Genomic DNA, 18,254 nt, shown 5'->3' with positions numbered 1-18,254 from the left:
AATGACCTCAATTTAAATTAACTCATTACATCTTTAATAACCCCATTTCCAAATAAGGTCATATTCGGAGGTACTGTTGGCTGGAATTTCAACATATGAATTTTGGGAAACACAATTCAACTCATAACATCCCTGTTTTGTCCTAAGCTTTCTTTCCAGTCCACATGTACATTCACATGGACAAAGACACATGTACACGTCTATTTAAATGGAGGCGCCAAGTAACAAGGGACCAGCAGACATCCGGTGGTAAGCACCAACTCAAGTTCCTACTGGCCTCTTTGGATTTGTCATTTTTTTTTTCTTTTCTTTTCTTTTTTTTTTTTTTTGAGACTGAGTCTCACTCTGTTGCCCAGACTGGAGGGCAGTGGCATGATTTCAGCTCACTGTAACCTCTGCCTCACAGGTTCAAACAATTCTCCTGCCTCAGCCTCCCGAGTAGCTGGGACTACAGGCATTTCTGACCTCCAAATAATCCCCTTAGCTTTCCGTCAAGTCAACCATGCATCTAAAAATATGTTTTAAAAATTTTAATCATCATGTTAAGCTTCATTAAAATAATGTTTTTTTGTGAATATTTAGTCCAAAATACACCTGGAAATGGGAACCCCTTTTGATGTAAGATGAATGTAGAAGTTCACATGATTTTTCCTTGCAAAGAAACAAGAATTTCAAATTATTGGTTTAACGTGACCAACATTTTTGAGTAAATCTGTCAAATATTCCTCATCTTAAAAAAGCACAAGATATGAAGGTGATGAAAACTAAACAAAATATAATCCTGGCAGGAATTCTATGTTTAGAAAAAGAAAATATTCAGCAGCACTGTGCATACTGCCTGAACTGGTGAGATGCTAATATAAATTTGGAAAGATTCAAATTTGTTTTCTTTCCCCTGACATATTTTTTGAAAAGTTTGAGAGAATCCTCCAATAATCTTTGTCCCACCAGCAAATTACAAGGCTATAGAATGAAGACTGTCTGCCTACACATAAGATCTGAATATAATAATATATTTTACTTAGTTGCTTGATTGACTTAAGTAGTTTGATGCTTATAAAGTCTTGATGCATGTGCTAATTTTTCAAGTGGTACATTTTACAGAGAGCATTTGTGTTTGCTTCTGCCAAAACATGGTTTCACAAATAACTCAGTTCTCAAATACTAGGACAGAGACTCGTTGAACCATGCCATTAAAAAAAAAATTGATTTTACACTTTTCCGCCCACCTCTTTCACAACAGCAAAGCAAAACTTTAGCTTCTTTCCCCAAACTCCCCCTTCCCCTCCAACTTCATGCCTTGCCTTCCCCAGGCCTGCCTGTGTCCCCTGGCTGTGCTCCTGGCAAGAACTGTTTTCCTCCCACTGTCACTGTTTTTAAAATGAGATGCATTCTGCAGTGTTCTTTCCCTCTTCGTCTCCCTTCTCTTCCTCAATTCTATTTCTGGATGAGCACATTGGCACATGTTTTTATTGTCAGGTTACACTTTCCCCCTGGTCAAAGAGAAGATTAATATGGAAGGGAGGCTCCTACATATTATTTATATTTCAAGTCTAATACAGAGGTTCTCAATGTGTGGTTCATAGAACTTGTTAGAAAGGCAAATATTCCAGTTCTACCCCCAGATCTACTGAATCTCGCATGCTGGGGGTGCAGCCAGCAATCTGTTTTAAACAGTCTTTCCAGGTGATTTTTTTTTTTTTTTTGAGATGGCGTCTCACTCTGTCGCCCAGGCTGGAGTGCAGTGGCATGATTTTGGCTCACTACAACCTCTACCTCCTGGGTTCAAGAGATTCTCCTGCCTCAGCCTCCCGGGTAGCTAGGATTACAGGCATGGGCCACCATGCCCGGCTAATTTTTGTATTTTTAGTAGAGATGGGGTTTCACCATGTTGGCCAGGCTGGTCTTGAACTCCTGACCTCACGTGATCAGCCCGCCTTGGCCTACCAAAGTGCTGAGATTACAGGCATGAACCACCGTGCCCAGCCTTTTTTTTTTTTAACCTTTCTTCTCTTACCAGGCGTGTGTGCAGTTCCTTCCAGAGGCCCCTGGCGGTGCTGACAAGTATCAGTCTCTTCTTACAAATGCTGGCAACAGGAAAAGCATATTTCCAAAGGGCAAGCGTTCAAACATGTAAGTGTGAGCATTTCACTGCCTCCTCTTCCAAGATTAGAGTTTTTGGACAAGAAAAAAAGCAAGTCTGAGAGCACATAGCCACGCTAAGCTACTCAATGCCATAAACCAAAAAAAAGCAATATATCTCTAGTCTTCACCTTTTCAGAATGTATCTCACCAACCCTGGGGTCTCTTAAGTGGCAAAGGACAAGAGGATGAATGACTAACTCATTTCTGTTGAAACAGGTTATAGAATGTTTGCAGTCCATCGCAGAAATGAGGGCTGAGTTTTAGAGTGAGGACTTTGTTAACCCTCACTTGCAGAGCATTTGTTTGTTGAGGGTTTTAACCGTTGGATTAGGTTTGACTGAATATTACAGAAAACTAAAAATACTAGTAATTCCAGTGGTTAAAAGAGACTCAAGTTCCTTTTTCTCTTACATACAAGGCCAGAGGCAGGCAGTTGTTGATGAAAAGTCAAACTCTGTAAAATATTTGAAGAGATTTATTCTGAGCTAAATATGAGTGACCATGGCCTGTGACACAACCCTCAGGAGATCCTGAGAACATGTGCCCAAGGTGGTCGTGGTGCAGCTGTGGTTTTATACATTTTAGGGAGGCATGAGACATCAATCAAATACATTTAAGAAATACATTGGTTAGGATGGGCGCAGTGGCTCATGGCCTGTAATCCCAGCACTTTGGGAAGCCGAGGCGGGTGGATCATGAGGTGAGGAGATCGAGACCATCCTGGCTAACACGATGAAACTCTGTCTCTACTAAAAATACAAAAAATTAGCCAGGCGTGGTGGCGGGCGCCTGTAGTCCCAGCTACTTGGGAGACTGAGGCAGGAGAATGGCGTGAACCCAGGAGGCGGAGCTTGCAGTGAGCTGAGATTGTGCCACTGCACTCCAGCCTGGGTGAAACAGCGAGACTCCGTCTCAAAAAAAAAAAAAAAAAAAAAAAAAGATAAAGGATTATGGAGACCAGGTTTTATTGTGCAGAGGAAGCTCTCAGCAGACTTCAGAGAGAACAGGTTGTAAATTGTTTCTTATCCGACTTAAAAAGATGCCTGGCTCTTAGTTGATTATCTCCTGGATCTGGGAAGGAAGGAAGAAAAACAAACGGGAGAGGGGATTCTCCATAGAATGAGAATTTTTCCCACAAGAGGCTTTGCAGGGCAATTTCAAGGTATGGCAAGGAAATACATTTTGAGGTAAAACATTTTTATTTTCTTCCTTGTTATGCCAGTGTCAGATTGGAAAGTAAGTCACGATATACAGGGCTAAATAAAACCCATCTGATGAGAATTTATGGTTTGTGGGACATGACTCCCCAGACCGTTTAGAAAGGGGTCAATGACTGGGGTACTGGCTCCATGATTGTCAGGGACCCTGGCTCCATATTCTCTCCACCCTGCCATCCTGAATGAACCACTTCCTAGTATAAAACAGCTGCTTAAGTTCTCAGCATCATATCCAAATTCCAGCCAGCAGAAAGGAGGAAGGGCTTCCTTTAAGGGAATGTTGTAGAAGTTACACATAACTTTTGCTTACATCCAGTGACTGATACCTAGTCACATGACCATCTCTAGTTGCAAGGGAGGCTGGGAAATGTAGTCTTTATTTTGGATGGCCATGAACCCAGCTGAAAACCAGGAATAAACACACTAAGGGAGAGAGTTAGGGGCAACTAGCAGTATCTGCCTCAGAGGTCCAATTTTAAGGGCCATAGGCCACACCTACACCACTTCTGGCTTTCCAGTTCTATCTCAGAAATTGTAACTTGAAGTTTTTTGTTTTTGTTTTTTAGCCAGTTCTGCTGGTAGACTTACCTTCTTTTTCCCTCACTTCTAATTAGATTCAATAACTACAATAAATCAGGTGGCTCTTTGGGGTGCCGAGGAAGTTTTAAATTGCTTATTATCATTTTTCTGAGATGGAGTCTCGCTGTGTCACCCAGGCTGGAGTGCAGTGGTGCAATCTTGGCTCACTGCAACCTCCGCCTCCCGGGTTCAAGCGATTCTTCTGCCTCACCTCCTGAGTAGCTGGGACTACAGGTATGCACCACCACATCTGGCTAATTTTTGTATATATACATATATAATATACGCACATATATACACACATATACACATATATACATATATGCATACATATATACACACATATATACATATATACACACACATATATATACACACATGTATATATATTTAAGTAGAGACAGGGTTTCGCCATGTTGGCCAGGCTGGTCTCGAATCCTGACCTTAGGTTATCCACCCTCCTTGGCCTCCCAAAGGGCTAGGATTACAGGTGTGAGTCACTGCACCCAGCCACTTATTAATTCTTTACATTCTTCCAGGCAACTCACTTTGGAGACTTCTGAGGTTGCAAGTGCCACATTCTGAAACTACTTGTGATTCTCTGAAAGACAGCACCTTGTCTTGGAGCAAGAACATGAAGCAAAGCACTCTTTGTGGCGGAAAAGATGTGGCTTGCTGTGATAAATGGCAGCGCTTTGGGGTCTTTAATAGTATTTACAAGTATAAAAAGTGTTGATTGAGATAAAAAAGTTTGAGAACTGCTGAGATACATACTCACTAATGAATCAATCACTGTGGCCAAGACTTCTCTAACAACTGAAATTCACATTCATTCATTTACATAATAACTATTCACCTACTGTGTTCTAGGCACTGCTTGGCATCAAAGATACCATGTAGATGGGCCTGAGTCATACACATGTCCAAATCTTGGAAGTGGGATATCCCAACCTTATCAAATGGATTCACCAAAGAAAAGATAGATTCATTTTTTTTTTTTTTACCAGAAAGAAGAAGAATTGTTGATAACAGAGATATCCTTATCCCACAGTAGATACTATGTTTGTTGATGAAACTCAAACTCTCTAATTCATTTTAGTGGAATTTACTGAGTTGGCCAATGAGGTGGGGGAAGTAGTCCCATTTCACCCATGTCCCTTTTACTGATGGCCAGAAAGAATGGGGAGAAGCTGATATTAATGGGGCCTCGTAATATAGAACGGGTCCTGAAGAGAATTCCACATTAAAATTTTTAGCCTGTTGGAGCTTGAACAATTCTTTTCATTAGGGCCCAAACCTAATCCTAGTGCTTTCTGCCTGTGGCCATGGGGAGAGTCAGGAAACAACTGTGCCAAATCCCCACATAAATATTAATGGAAGATTAACCCACTCGCAATTTCCAGAGGAAAGACCTTGCCCAGAAATGGCAGTGAAAGTTGGAGAATTCAGCTTCCTCCACCAATACTGGGCCCATGAGTAAGAAAGGAAAATGAAGAGTGAAAAACAGAGACAGATGATTGATTTCATTTCATCCAAAGTGTCTGGCTCTGGTTTCTCCAGCGCAGAGCCCATTCTATAAAATGGAAATTGTTTTAGAAAAGGAGATGGCTCAGAACTTCCCCTCAAGGGAATGTTGTTTGCAACCCAAGTGGATACTGGTCTGTGACCTCTACCTCAGAGTAGATAGCACTTTCATTCAATAACAAGCAAGTGATTTTTTCTTACTAAATTCATGCAATTTTGTTTTTTTTTTTTTTGCTATTTCTTTTTTGTTTACTTATTCATGTTTTATTTTTTGTTTTTAACTCATGCAATTTTGAAAGACTTATTAAAGATATTTTTATTCCTACATTCATACAAAAGTGGAGGAAATATTATCATCGTCTTAGTCCATTGGGACTGCTACAACAAAATACTATAAACTGGGTAGCTTATAAACAACAGAAATGCATTTCTTGTATTTATGGGGGCTGGGAAATCCAAGATCGAGGTGCCAGAAGATTCAGCATCTGGTGTTGAAGGCCTGCTTTCTAGTTCATAGATTGCATCTTCTTTCTGTGTCCTTACATGGTAAAAGGGCAAGGCAGCTCTCTAGAATCTCTTTTATAAGGGCACTAATTCCACTCATGAGGGTTCCATCATCATGACCTAATTACTGCTCACCCCAAAGACCCTCACCTCCTAATACCATCATCTTGGGAGTTAGAATGTCAACATATGAATTTTCAGGGACACACATATTCAGACCATAGCAATATTGAACATCCACGGCCCAGCTTTTAAAATTATCAACACACATGCAATATTGTTTTACCTATATTACTACCCCTATCCCTTACCGCATGAGATTATTTTAGAGAGATCAGGTAAAAGACATCTTTTAAATACTTATTCTTAAAAGATTTTCAAAATCATAAAATACATATAGAGTGTTTTAATGCTGTTAGGAACCGATCTCCCCAAGCTTACAAATCAGAATTAGATAAAACTGGCTAAAACAACCATTTTCCATTTTTCCCTCCCATCCCTCTCTCCAACTGCCCCTAAGTGAGTCATCTCAATCAAGAATAATTATGGAGATATTTGGACATCCCCTATGACAACAGCATAATTTGATTATTGGCCCGAGGTCAAAGAATTGTGAATCTGCAAACAAATCCACACATGCATGTGTTTCTCCCTCCCATTTTGAAACCAAATGACCCCAACATTTGGTTTGCCATGAACATCTTTCACTTTTCACTCTCCCCTGGCATTTGAAGGAAGTCTTTTGCCTATGTCTGGATTTCCTCACATGTATCCCCTGAGGAATTTCATTAGTTGTGAAATACCAGAATGTTTATAGCAGAGACATTTTTCTTCTGAGAATGGAGTTCAGAGTTCTGACGGATGGTGGTAACGACAATAGGATGCTGTATCTCAAAAAGACAAAAGAAAGTGTCTAAAATTTCAGATCCACAGCTTTGTGGGCACTTGCATTGAACCCATGCAAACTTAAAAGATAAGAAAAGATGCACTTTCATGTAAAAATAAAAATAATTGAAGTAAAACCCCAAGTCACTATAACGTGGACTTGAAAGTCCTAGTTTAAAAAAAAAAATGCATCTCATCCCTAACTGATTTACTGAACAGTGTAAATTAGTTGGGCATCAAAACCGGCTTTTAACTTTTGATAAACTTTTCACCCTCTCCTTTTTGATTGTGGCTCCCTTCGTGAAATCCTGCCCAAATTTTAACTTTCTAGGCACCTTTGAGATTTAAGACCAAGTCCTGTTCATTATTAAAACGTGAACCTTGAACTTGATTTAAAGCTTGGCTCTTCCCTGCTCCCAAATCCAGTGGGGGCTGGGGCTAGGGCTATGGGCCTGGCTGTTTGAAAGGAAGCGAAGGTCTGGTTCTGAGACTCCTCTACCTCCTGCTTACCTGCCTCTGCTAATTCAAGCTTTTAGAGGGATTGCAAGAGGCTGGTAGGAAAGGGCCAGCTTTGGTGGCTGCGCTTACATCAGAGTAAGGAAGGGTCCCTGGTGTTGAGTCCCTGCCTCTCCTTTCCCCTCTGTGTTCCTTCATTTTCACACATCAGGGAGTAGATGGATGCCTCACCTTCCTCTCAGGGGCAATCATCCACAATCCCTTCAAGCCATGTGAAAGAGGCTACTCCCACCAGGCCTCTGACTTCACTGGAGCTAGTGTTATGTCTACGAAGAAGTATATCCCCTCTCTTCAGGGCACACATGCCAAGCACGCCTTCTTCCTTCCCCATGGTCATGGGGCAGTCTAGTGAAGAGGAGACTCTGAGATCATCCTCCCAAGAATGCTTGTGGCAGGCCTTGCTTCACAGGCAAACAACATAGACCTGGCACACGTCCAGCCGGAGAACACGCTGCCCTCTTACATTCTTGAAGCACCCCAAGTTCTTATGAGTAAACTTTTGGAGCCCCCTCTCACTTGGCTTTAGGGATGGATACCTCTCCCCTAGCCACACTCTAAGTAGGGACAAACTTGTCATCAAGAACACCATTATTTTCTGTAAGGCTGTCTACATCTCCCTCAACCCGGTGCTCTTCTCCCACAGCTGGGGTCAGCCTGGAGAGGCACAGTTCTGAACAGGAGCTGCTCACTAAGCTCCCTGGGGGAGGTGACAGCTCTCAAACTATTTGATGATGCTCACTTAAGAACATGGGGATGCCGGCTGGGCGCTCACGCCTGTAATCCCAGCACTTTGAGAGGCCAAAGCGGGTGGATCACAAGGTCAGTAGATCGATACCATCCTGACCAAGATGGTGAAACTCAGTCTCTACTAAAATACAAAAACTTAGCCGTGCATGGTGGTGCACGCCTGTAGTCCCAGCTACTCAGGAGGCTAAGGCAGGGGAATCACTTGAACCCGGAGGCGGAGGTTGCAGTGAGCCGAGATCATGCCACTGCACTCCAGCCTAGTGACAGAGCAAGACTCCATCTCAAAAAACAAAAAACAAAACAAAAACCAAACAAACAAACAAAAAGAACATGGGGATGCCTTTGCCCTCAGCTTTGAGTCTAAAACACAATTTTGGTTCAGTAGGAAAATTCCACTTGCTGGGCAGGACTTGCAGGTTGTGAAACCCACATATCTATGCTCATAGATACTGAGCGTAGAGGAGGGAATAGAAGAAGCCTATTAGAGGTCGTCTCTTGTTGGCCAGTATGCATGGGTACTTGCTTTTCCTTAAAAGGGGTAAAAGCCAGAATAGGGGGTATCAAGGATGAAGAATCCAGTTGCAAATTGTAAAATAAAGATTGTTCAGCAAATTTCTGTAAGGAAAAAGAAATAAAAAGGAGATGGGGCTTCAGTATGTACCAGTACAGATCTGTGACTTCATTCACTAGACTATAATCTATGTATAAATAAATGTACAATCCCATAACAACAGGGGCCAGTGCTGACCACAGTAGATGAGGGCATTCAATACATATCTGTTAAATAATTAAGTGAATGGAAGTAGTTGAGGGCCACTGATGGCTGTATCTTTAGCAACTGCTTGCTTTCTGCTAACATTTTCTGAGCACTTCACAGGCACCAAGTACTGCTGTAAGTCTCCAGCAGCCATGAAGATAGTTAACTCTTGTACTTAAGCAGTTTGTGACTAAGGGTTGGAGACAGATTAGCACAACTACCTACAAATAAAACCTCCAGATTCCATTTGGGAGAAAGCAAGGACCCTGTCTTTGAAGTCAGAAAGGAGTGGGAAATGGGGAAGACCCTGATACAGCTTCTACCTGGACACAGCCCTGATCCAAACTGTTCCAAATGAGGTGGAATTCATGTCTTCATGTTCCTTAGTATGATGTGAGGGTCACCCAGCTAGTAATGGAAGTGACTCAAAAACCCTGAAATTCACAATGATAGTGGTGGAGAGACCATTCATTGTATTATGGGAGAAGGTGCTTTTGAGGAAACAAAGCTCCTTGGTTGTTTCAGCTTGTCTTCCAATTCGACCCTCTTCCCTGGAATCTAACTATGCCTAAGTTTAGCTCTGAGATTAATTGTCTTCCTCCTCATTATATTTCACATATTCCCTCAAAATTTCTTTGTTTGGGCCTTAATGTGGAGTCAAGTGACTAACTTCTCCATGTACCTGCTGGTTAATGGATGAACCTGCTCTTGTAACTGAAAGCTGTAACCTGAGTGAATGGTCCCTAAGCAGGGAAATGAGTGGTGAGAATTTCAGACTTGAGGCAGACATTGAGAGGATTGGTATTTTCAATTGTCAATTGCAACAAGTTTCCTTAGGCCCCTTCCATGCACCCAGGATCCCTCACACCATCCCTTTGTCCCCGAGGGACCCCAGGGTAACTTTCTCCTGAGAATAGTACTCAGATTTCTTGGCTTCAGTGGGGACTTCTGGAATCAAGTAAAAGGCATGAAAGAAACTGAAGTGCCTGACAGAGGGATGTCTGTGTACCTCTTTGCAAAATAAGTGTGTGTGTGGGGGGGGTGACGGTAGTATAGCAGCAGCCCCCAGTACCATCTGACCACAGATAAGCTACCAAGGTGAAACTTTGAGTCCAGCAATCACAGGCTTAGCAGAGGAGGGCTTAGATGCAATGAAGTTGCTGATTACTCAACAAAGACTCAGCAAGAAAAGTTCTCTACACAGATCACAGATTTCATCCTTGGTAGAAAGGTGCCTCTGTAGCTGGAAAAGCCAATAAATACCTGGGGGCTAACTTCCTTTATTTGGAACACACATAATCTCAGCAACCCAAAGACCTTCATCCTACCTCATGTGAATATTGACATGCAAAGCCTGTGTCAATCTGACTGGTAGTATTGGATCTCAGTGGTCAATAACTACGTAGAATAAGCCCTGAAGGAAACATGTATTTGGCTATTCTTGAAAGGCTCTTTTGAAGGGACCACTTTTTGAAATGTTTTCCAGCTGTTATTTCCTTTCTGAATAATCTGAGCCTAATTCAATTTGTGCACCTTTTTCTTTTCCAGAAGGCAAATTACCTGCATATGGCTTGCTGTAGTTGTGCATATGATCTGCTGGTTTTGGCTGAGAGTTTTACAGAATTGTAAATAAATGACCCCGTCGAAGTGTTCCTTTCACATTACATGGTCCTGCAATTACATGATATGATGGCAGTTAGTAAGATTCTGTGTATTATCTCCAGAGCCCTGGGGTAAAATGGTCTATAGCCATGTCCAAGATGGGTTGGGGCAGGTCCAGCACATTACATGACTGTGAGGGGGCGGTGGCGAACACAGCCAAGAACGTCCATGGGTTACATTTTTTTTTAAACCCGACAAAACTTGAATTTGGAAACTGTTCTGTCTGCATACATCACAAAAGCTATTTGTAAAGCAAAAAATGACTATAGATACAACTCTCCTTCTGCTTTAATCATTTTTCCCATCCAGCTCTCATCCCCAGTGTGGTTGTGATGCTAGAGATAGAAGAGGATAAGAAGCCATGAAAACAGGCTGGAGGAGAAGTGGGGATTCAGCACGTAAGTTGTCACCTCCCAGAATCGCTGAGAATCAGGAGTCCCTGAATCGCCTGGGGATGCTGGTGAAAGCGACACCATGCGGGAACAGTAGGTGAATGAAGCTTACCAGGGTCAACATGCTGCATGGGCGTCATTTCTGCCCTCCCACCTGGGGAACCAGCCTCCAAAATATTAGCAACTTGTGGCAAGGCCAGGGCCCATGCTAGGGAGGGAGTCACCTTCCCAGTCTCGCTACCCAGACTCTCCCTCCAGACATCTTCTTCCCCTTTAGCAGCTATCAATTTAATGCCTGCTAACATGTTAATGGAGAGGTAAGGTTTAAGGTATGCCATTTCCTGGAGAAACTATGTTTTAAAACATTGAACACACACGGATTAAATAATTGAGACATAATAGCCATATGTGAATTTCTGACACTTGTCAGAGTTCTAAATTAATCTAATTTTCTCCTGCTCCCATCTAAAGTCCAGAGCACATGCTCCTGTGTGAGGGAAGACTTTGCTACTCGCAGTGTGGTTCCCAAACAGCAGCACTGATATCACCCGGGAGTTTGCCAGAAGGGAAACCTCAGACTCCTGAATCAGAATCTTCACTGTCATAAAATCCTCAGATGGTTCCTATGCACAAAGAAGTTTGAGAAACATCAGTCTAAGCAAGTGGTTTTCAAACTGTGGGCTGCTACTCATGAAGTCAATTTAGTGGTTGTGACCAGGATTTTGTTTTATTTTGAGACAGGGCCTCACTATGTTGCCCAGCCTGGAGTGTAGTAACACAAATCACAGCTCACTGCAGCCTCGAACTCCTAGGCTCAAGTGATCCTTCTGCCTCAGCCTCCTGAGTGGCTAAGACTATAGATGTGCACCCAGCTATTTTTTTTCTTTTAGTTTTGTAGAACTACACAGGGTCTCGCTTTGTTGCCCAAGCTGGTTTTGAGCTGCTGATTTCAAGCAATCCTCCTGCCTCAGTCTCCTAAAGTGCTGGGATTTTAGGTATGAGCCACTGTGCCCAGCCAGGATTTTTTTTAAAAAGCAAATTGCACAGAGAAAATGAGAGTGCACCCTATGTAGTAAATATTGTAAAACTTACGTCTCAATAGCGTATAGATAAATGTGAATGTTGTGTCACTGCATAAAATATATTTTCCCAGTGGGTCATTGTCAAAAACATTTGAAGCCTGCTGATCTTATGACAGGCTGGTTATTTACATATCAAGGCAGTCTATATTTTATTTTTTAACGAAGTTCACCCATCAGATTAATATTTGCAGGTCATTCATTTAATCCCTGTGCAAAGACACTTGAATTAAAACATGCATTCTAATGTTCCCTTACTTTTGGCATGAAACTTTATAAGAAATATATGTTGATCAGTGACTATTTAATAAAGATTTACCATATTCCTTCTAGAAAAGAACCTTTCCTGAACAATACAATGTTACTTTTTATTAGCTAATTTTATTTAACCTATTTTGAGTTTTGACTCTGATATGGTTAAGCTTTATGTCCCCACCCAAATCTCATATTGAATTGTAATCCCCATAATCCCCACGTGTCAAGGGAGAGACCAGGCGGAGGTAACTGAATCATGGGGGGAGGTTTCCCTCCTGCTGTTATTGTGATAGTGAGTTCTTATGAGATCTGATGGTTTTATAAGGCGGTCTTCTCACTTTGCTCAGCATTTCTCCTTTTGCCACCTTGTGAAGGAGATGCCTTGCTTCCCTTTTGCCTTCCGCAATGATTGTAAGTTTCCTGAGGCCTCCCCAGCCATGCTGAACTGTGAGTCAATTAAACCTCTTTCCTTTATAAATTACCCAGTCTCAGGCAGTTCTTTATAGCAGTATGAAAACAGACTAAAACTGACTCCCAGTTATTTTGGGGTCATATCGGATACTAAATACAGTTGACCCTTGAACAACATGGGTTTGAACTGGGTGCATCCACTTATACGTGGACTTCCTTCTGCCTCTGCCACCGGAGACAGAGAAACCAACCCCTCCTCTTCTTCCTCAGCCTCAGCCTCAACCTCAACCTACTCAACCTGAAGACAAGGATGAAGATCTTTATGATGATCCACTTCCACTTAAAATATATTTTCTCTTATGATTTTAATAACATTTTCTCTAGCTTATTTTTGAAGAACATTGTATATAATACCTATAAAATAGGAAATATATGTCAATCAACTGTTCATTATCGGTAAAGTTTCCAATCAATAGTAAGCTATTAGTAGTTATGTTTTCGGGGAAGTCAAAAGCTATCTGCAGATTTTCGACTGCATGGGGTGTTAGGAATCAACTATCACAGTGATTATATTAGTATCATTCTTCTTTTATTTTCTTCTCCATTAACATCTCAATAGTTTTACTATATACTTGTTAGCCACCTCATAGCAGGAGGTCAGAAAGGTTGTCAACCCAGCATAGATTAGAAAACTGGATGGTGGGAAGCAAAAGGCCCTGTGTCTAGACAATTTTCTTGTGACTTTCTGCACCATGGAGGCCCATTCTGTGAAGTCATGTGTGATTCCAAAGTGGGAGAGAATGTGGGGCTGAGTGTCTGTGCTATGTTTATCAGATGGGATTAAACCAGCACAGTGCATTAATATTCTGAAATACACTTGTGTGTTATGAATGTTTACCTCTTAGGATATGTATACATTGAGGATACCAAAAATATCTACCTTATGGGATTTTGAGAAGACTAAATGCATTAACTGAATTAAATTCATTATGTAAACATTCATTCAACTCCTACTGTGTCCTGGGTATTGTGGCAGATGCTGGGAATATGGTAGAAAAATAGTTCCTGCTCCTGAGGATTTTCTAGCCTAGAAAGGAAGCAGATAAGCAAGTACGGTACCTGCCAGGTGCAGTGGCTCACGTCTGTAATTCCAGCACTTTGGGAGGCTGAGGCAGGAGGATCGCTTGAGTCCAGGAATTTGAGACCAGCCTGGGCAACACAGGGAAACCCTGTTTCTACAAAAAATACAAAAATCAGCTTGTCATGGTGGCTTGTGCCTGTGGTCCCAGCTACTTAGGAGTCTGAGATGGGAGGATTATTTGGGCCTGGGAGGCAGAGGTTGTGGTGGGCCGAGATCATGCCACTGCACTCCAGCCTGGGTGACAGAGCAAAACCCTGTCTCAATAAAACCCCCAAAAACAAAAACAAAAAAGCAATTACAGTATCAATTCTCATAGTGCAGACAGTCAACAAACAAGTACAGTCATGCATCGATTAACAACAGGGATACATTCTGAGAAATGTCTCATTAGGTGTTTCATTGCTGTGTGAACATCATGGGATGTACCACTCACACAAACCTAGATGGCATAGCCTGCTACACACCTAGGCTATATGGTACAACCTATTGTTCCTAGGCTATGAACCTGTACAGCATTTTATTGATTGAATACTGCAGACAACTATAACACAATGGTGAGTATCTGAGTATCAAAACAGAAAAGGTACAGTGCAAATACTGAATAAAGATAAAAAATGGTACACCTGTATACGGCACTTACTGTGAATGCAGCTTGCAGGACTGGAAGTTGCCGTAGGTGGGTGAGTGAGCGGTGAGTGAATGTGAAGACCTGGGACATTGCTACACTACTGTAAACTTTGTAAACACTGTACACTTAGGTTACACCAAATTTATTTAAAAATAAAGTAATTGTGTTATGTAATGGCCATCATGTCACTAGGTGAAGTAGTTTTCAGCTCCCGTATAATCTTAGGGGTCTACCGTTGTATATGTGATCTGCCATTGACTAAAACGTCATGATTTGGCACCTGACCAGTACACTGCTTCAACAGTTTCCGAATGCGTTTCCCTACTCCCATTCTTATCCTTTCAGCAACTCTCTATGTGTCCACTAGGAAATGCAAAGTCCTCTTGCAGGGCCTTAAGGCCTTGCCTTGCCCCCGTCTGCCTCTGCAAGGCATCTCCTACCCCATTTTGCCTCACTTATTCTGTTCCAGCAACATGGGTGGCCCCATTGCTACTCTTTGAGCACACCAAGCAGGTCAGCCTCAGGGTCTGGCTGTAATCCCTGTATGGATCACTTTCATCTACAGGGCTCACTTCTCCCTTTGTTCAGGCCTCTGCTCTTACACCACCTTTCCAGAAGGCCCATCTAAAGTACACACTCCCACTCTCTGTTACTTTTTTTTTTTTTTTGAGGCGGAGTCTCGCTCTGTCACCCAGGCTGCAGTGCAGTGGCCCAATCTCGGCTCACTGCAAGCTCCACCTCCCGGGTTCACGCTATTCTCCTGACTCAGCCTCACGAGTAGCTGGGACTACCGGTGCCCACCACCACGCCTGGCTAATTGTTTTGTGTTTTTAGTAGAGATGGGGTTTCCCTGTGTTAGTCAGGATGGTCTCGATCTCCTGACCTCGTGATCCATCCGCCTCAGCCTCCCAAAGTGTTGAGATTACAGGCGTGAGCCACCGTGCCTTGTCCTTCTGTTACTTTTCACTCCTCTACCCTAATTACGTTTCCCCACAGCACTTCTTAGCACTGATATATAGCGTGGTGGTTAATTTTACTATAAATTTGGGCCACAACACCCAGATATTTGGTCAAATATTTTAGATGTTTCTGTGAATGTACTTTCTAGACAAGAGTAACATTTGTATTAGTAGACTGAGTAAAGCACACTACCCTCCATAATGTGGGTGGGGCTCATCCAATCAGCTAAGGGCCTTAATAGAAAAAGACTGACCTTCCAAGCAAGGAGGAATTCTTCTAGCAGGAAGCCTGTGGACTCCAACTGCAATGCCAACTCTTCTGTCTCCAGCCTGCCAGCTTGGCAGTTTTTCCAATTCCAGATCTACAGCTGTGTGAGCCAATTTCTTAAAATAAATCCCTGTCTCTTGGTGCTGTTTCTCAAGAACCATGACTGATACATATATTTCTGTTTGTCTTCCTGGACCAGAAGCTATACTCTACCAGTGCAGGAACTTTGTACCATTCAATACTCTATCCTCACCCTCAATACGTTTTTGTTGAATGAAGTGAATAAGAATTTCAAGTTGGAAAAAAAATGATGTTAAAGGAAATAAGCAGGATAAAGGTCAATAGGGAGAAAATGTCTTTCTTGTACTGGGTTGAAGTGTCCCCTCAAAATTCTTATCTACGGGAGACTCAGAATGTGACCTTATTTGGAAATAATCTTTGCAGAGATAATTAAACTGAGATGAGGTCACATCGCCTTAAGCCAACAAGTAGTACCTTTTTAAAATTATTTTTTTTGAGAAGGAGTCTCGCTCTGTTGCCCAGGCTGGAATACAGTGGTGCAATCTCAGCTCACTGTGATCTCTGCCTCTGGGGTTCAGGTGATTCTTGTGTCTCAGCCTCCCGAATAGCTGGGATTACAGGCATGCACCATCACGCCTGGCTAACTTTTGTATTTTTAATAGAGATGGGGTTTCACCATGTTGGCCAGGTTGGTCTCGAACTCCTGACCTCAAGTGATCTGCCCACCTCAGCCTTCCAAAGTGCTGGGATTAGAGGCGTGAGCCACAATGCCTGGCCACTAGTAGCATCTTTATAAGAAAAGAAAATAGGCACACAGAAGACTTAGAGAGGAGAATGCTGGAGACCACCATGTGAAGCCGCAGAGGCAGGAGGGTAGAACACCATGTGATATTGGAGGCGAGGAATGCCGAGACTGTGGGCAAACACCAGAAATGACACAGGGATGAGATGGTTGCTCCCAAGAGCCTCCAGAAGGTACCGACCCTACTGACACATTGATTTCAGACTTCCAGCCTCCAGAACTGTAATACAATAAATTTCGGTTGTTTTAAGCCACCCAGTTTGTGATACTGTTTTGGCAGCCTAAGAAACTCATCCACCCCTCCACCAGTTCCCCAGATCTTATGATCCAACTGCCGTCACCCACACATCTTGGAAGAGTTGCCTTTTCCTTGTGGACCACCCAGTGGCTGAGCGCCACTTCCCATTTGGCTGTCCTGTAACCCTGCATCTAGACATGAGCAAGCCTGTGGAAATTTGCACATGGAGCTGAGCTGGGGTATTTCAAAGTTTTGGGCTTCAAAAGCATAGCGAGCTTTGTCAAAACTGCAGTGTCCTGGTCGAGAAGAAGCAAGCCTCAAATTTTGCTGGGAATCAAGACTGGAACACGTGATGTTACCCAACAGCTGCACAGTGAGATGCCAAGAGGCCATGAGGACTGTAAGTGCTCAACCAGCTTTTGGTTGATTAAATTAAGAGGGCTGGAAAAATTATATATGAAGTTGTCTCCCAGATTTCCATAATCTGCTATGTCACCTGGAGCCTTTGTAAAGCTGTTGTATGGGAAAGGCTGGGAGGGGCCATGAGGTCCTGTGTGGCTGGCCTGAATGCTGTTGGCTACTTTGAGCGTGCGGCTCTGGGAAGGAGTGCATTTCGGAGCCAAGGGTGGGCTCCCCTGGCATGAACCCTTATTGGCTCTTGTAGCGCCTAACACTTCGTAGCTTATTGTGGTTTGTAATCGCATATTTAAGTGATTATTTTGTCTGGAAGGATCCTTATCTGTTTTGCCAAAAATCCCCAGCAGAACAGGGATTAAGATGTTTTTGCTCCCAATTGTGTCTGCAGTGCATAGCACAGTGCCTAGATTGCAATAGACACTTACAAATATTTACTAACTGAAGTGAGATGTATAAATACAGGTTAAATTCAGGACACTAAATGCACCCTGCTAAGGATGGCTAAAGTCCCTTTGAAATAAGCTCTCATTTTATCATACCACTACACTTCCCATATGGCCCAATTAGCAAAAATTTCCCTTCTCTTATCTTTACATAGAAGACTATAGCTACCAACTCATGAGAGTTCCTCCCTCCAACTTTATTTTTAAGGTAGTCAACTTTCCCCCCACCCTAAAAGGAAATTTTTTCTTTTTAAAAATACGCTTTATTCAAAAAAAGGCAGACTGGTTCCTGGGGTTTCTGCCCTTCTAGGGGAAAGTGCCACATTTAATACAACTTATTTTTTTAGGGATGGGGTCTTGCAATGTTGCTCAGACTGGCCTTGAAGTCCTGGGCTCAAGTGATCCTCTCGCCCCAGTGTCTGGGACTACAGGCATGAGCCACGGCATCTCCCAGAGGAAATCCTACGTGGAATTCTAATCCAAAACAGACAACTAGTTGAACACTGAGTCACTGTGAGTGCGGCGCTGGGGGCAGGGAGCACTCAGTCTTCACAAGCCTCTCATTTGTGAGCTCCTAAGGCAGCTCCAACGAGCGTCTAGAGGGTTCTTGGTTTGAAAATCTCACCCTGGGAATCTCAGCTAGGGAACTGGATCTCTGAGACCC

The 18,254-nt window shown here is 42.7% G+C and overlaps 1 protein-coding gene and 1 long non-coding RNA gene across 4 annotated transcripts in view; one reads left to right on the top strand and one right to left on the bottom strand.

Moving 5' to 3' along the window:
* Positions 1-18,254, bottom strand: part of CCBE1 (collagen and calcium binding EGF domains 1) — a 287,475-nt gene that overhangs the window by 5,956 nt on the left and 263,265 nt on the right. The window contains exon 12 of one of the 3 annotated variants that reach the window (XM_065533689.1): positions 13,793-13,908. The exons of the other annotated variants lie outside the window; for them this stretch is intronic. Within the exon in view, the coding sequence (XP_065389761.1) occupies positions 13,810-13,908 (99 nt within the window). The 3' untranslated portion in view covers positions 13,793-13,809. The remainder of the gene's footprint in view (positions 1-13,792; positions 13,909-18,254) is intronic. 3 annotated transcript variants of the gene reach the window in all.
* LOC135968220 (uncharacterized) lies at positions 1,415-5,888 on the top strand. Its single transcript, XR_010582818.1, has 2 exons — positions 1,415-2,133; positions 4,481-5,888. It is a non-coding gene; the product is annotated as an uncharacterized lncRNA (long non-coding RNA).

Source organism: Macaca fascicularis, chromosome 18 (assembly GCF_037993035.2).
Source record: "Macaca fascicularis isolate 582-1 chromosome 18, T2T-MFA8v1.1".
NCBI classification, from domain to species: domain Eukaryota; kingdom Metazoa; phylum Chordata; class Mammalia; order Primates; family Cercopithecidae; genus Macaca; species Macaca fascicularis.
This window is presented reverse-complemented; position numbering and strand designations above follow the sequence as displayed.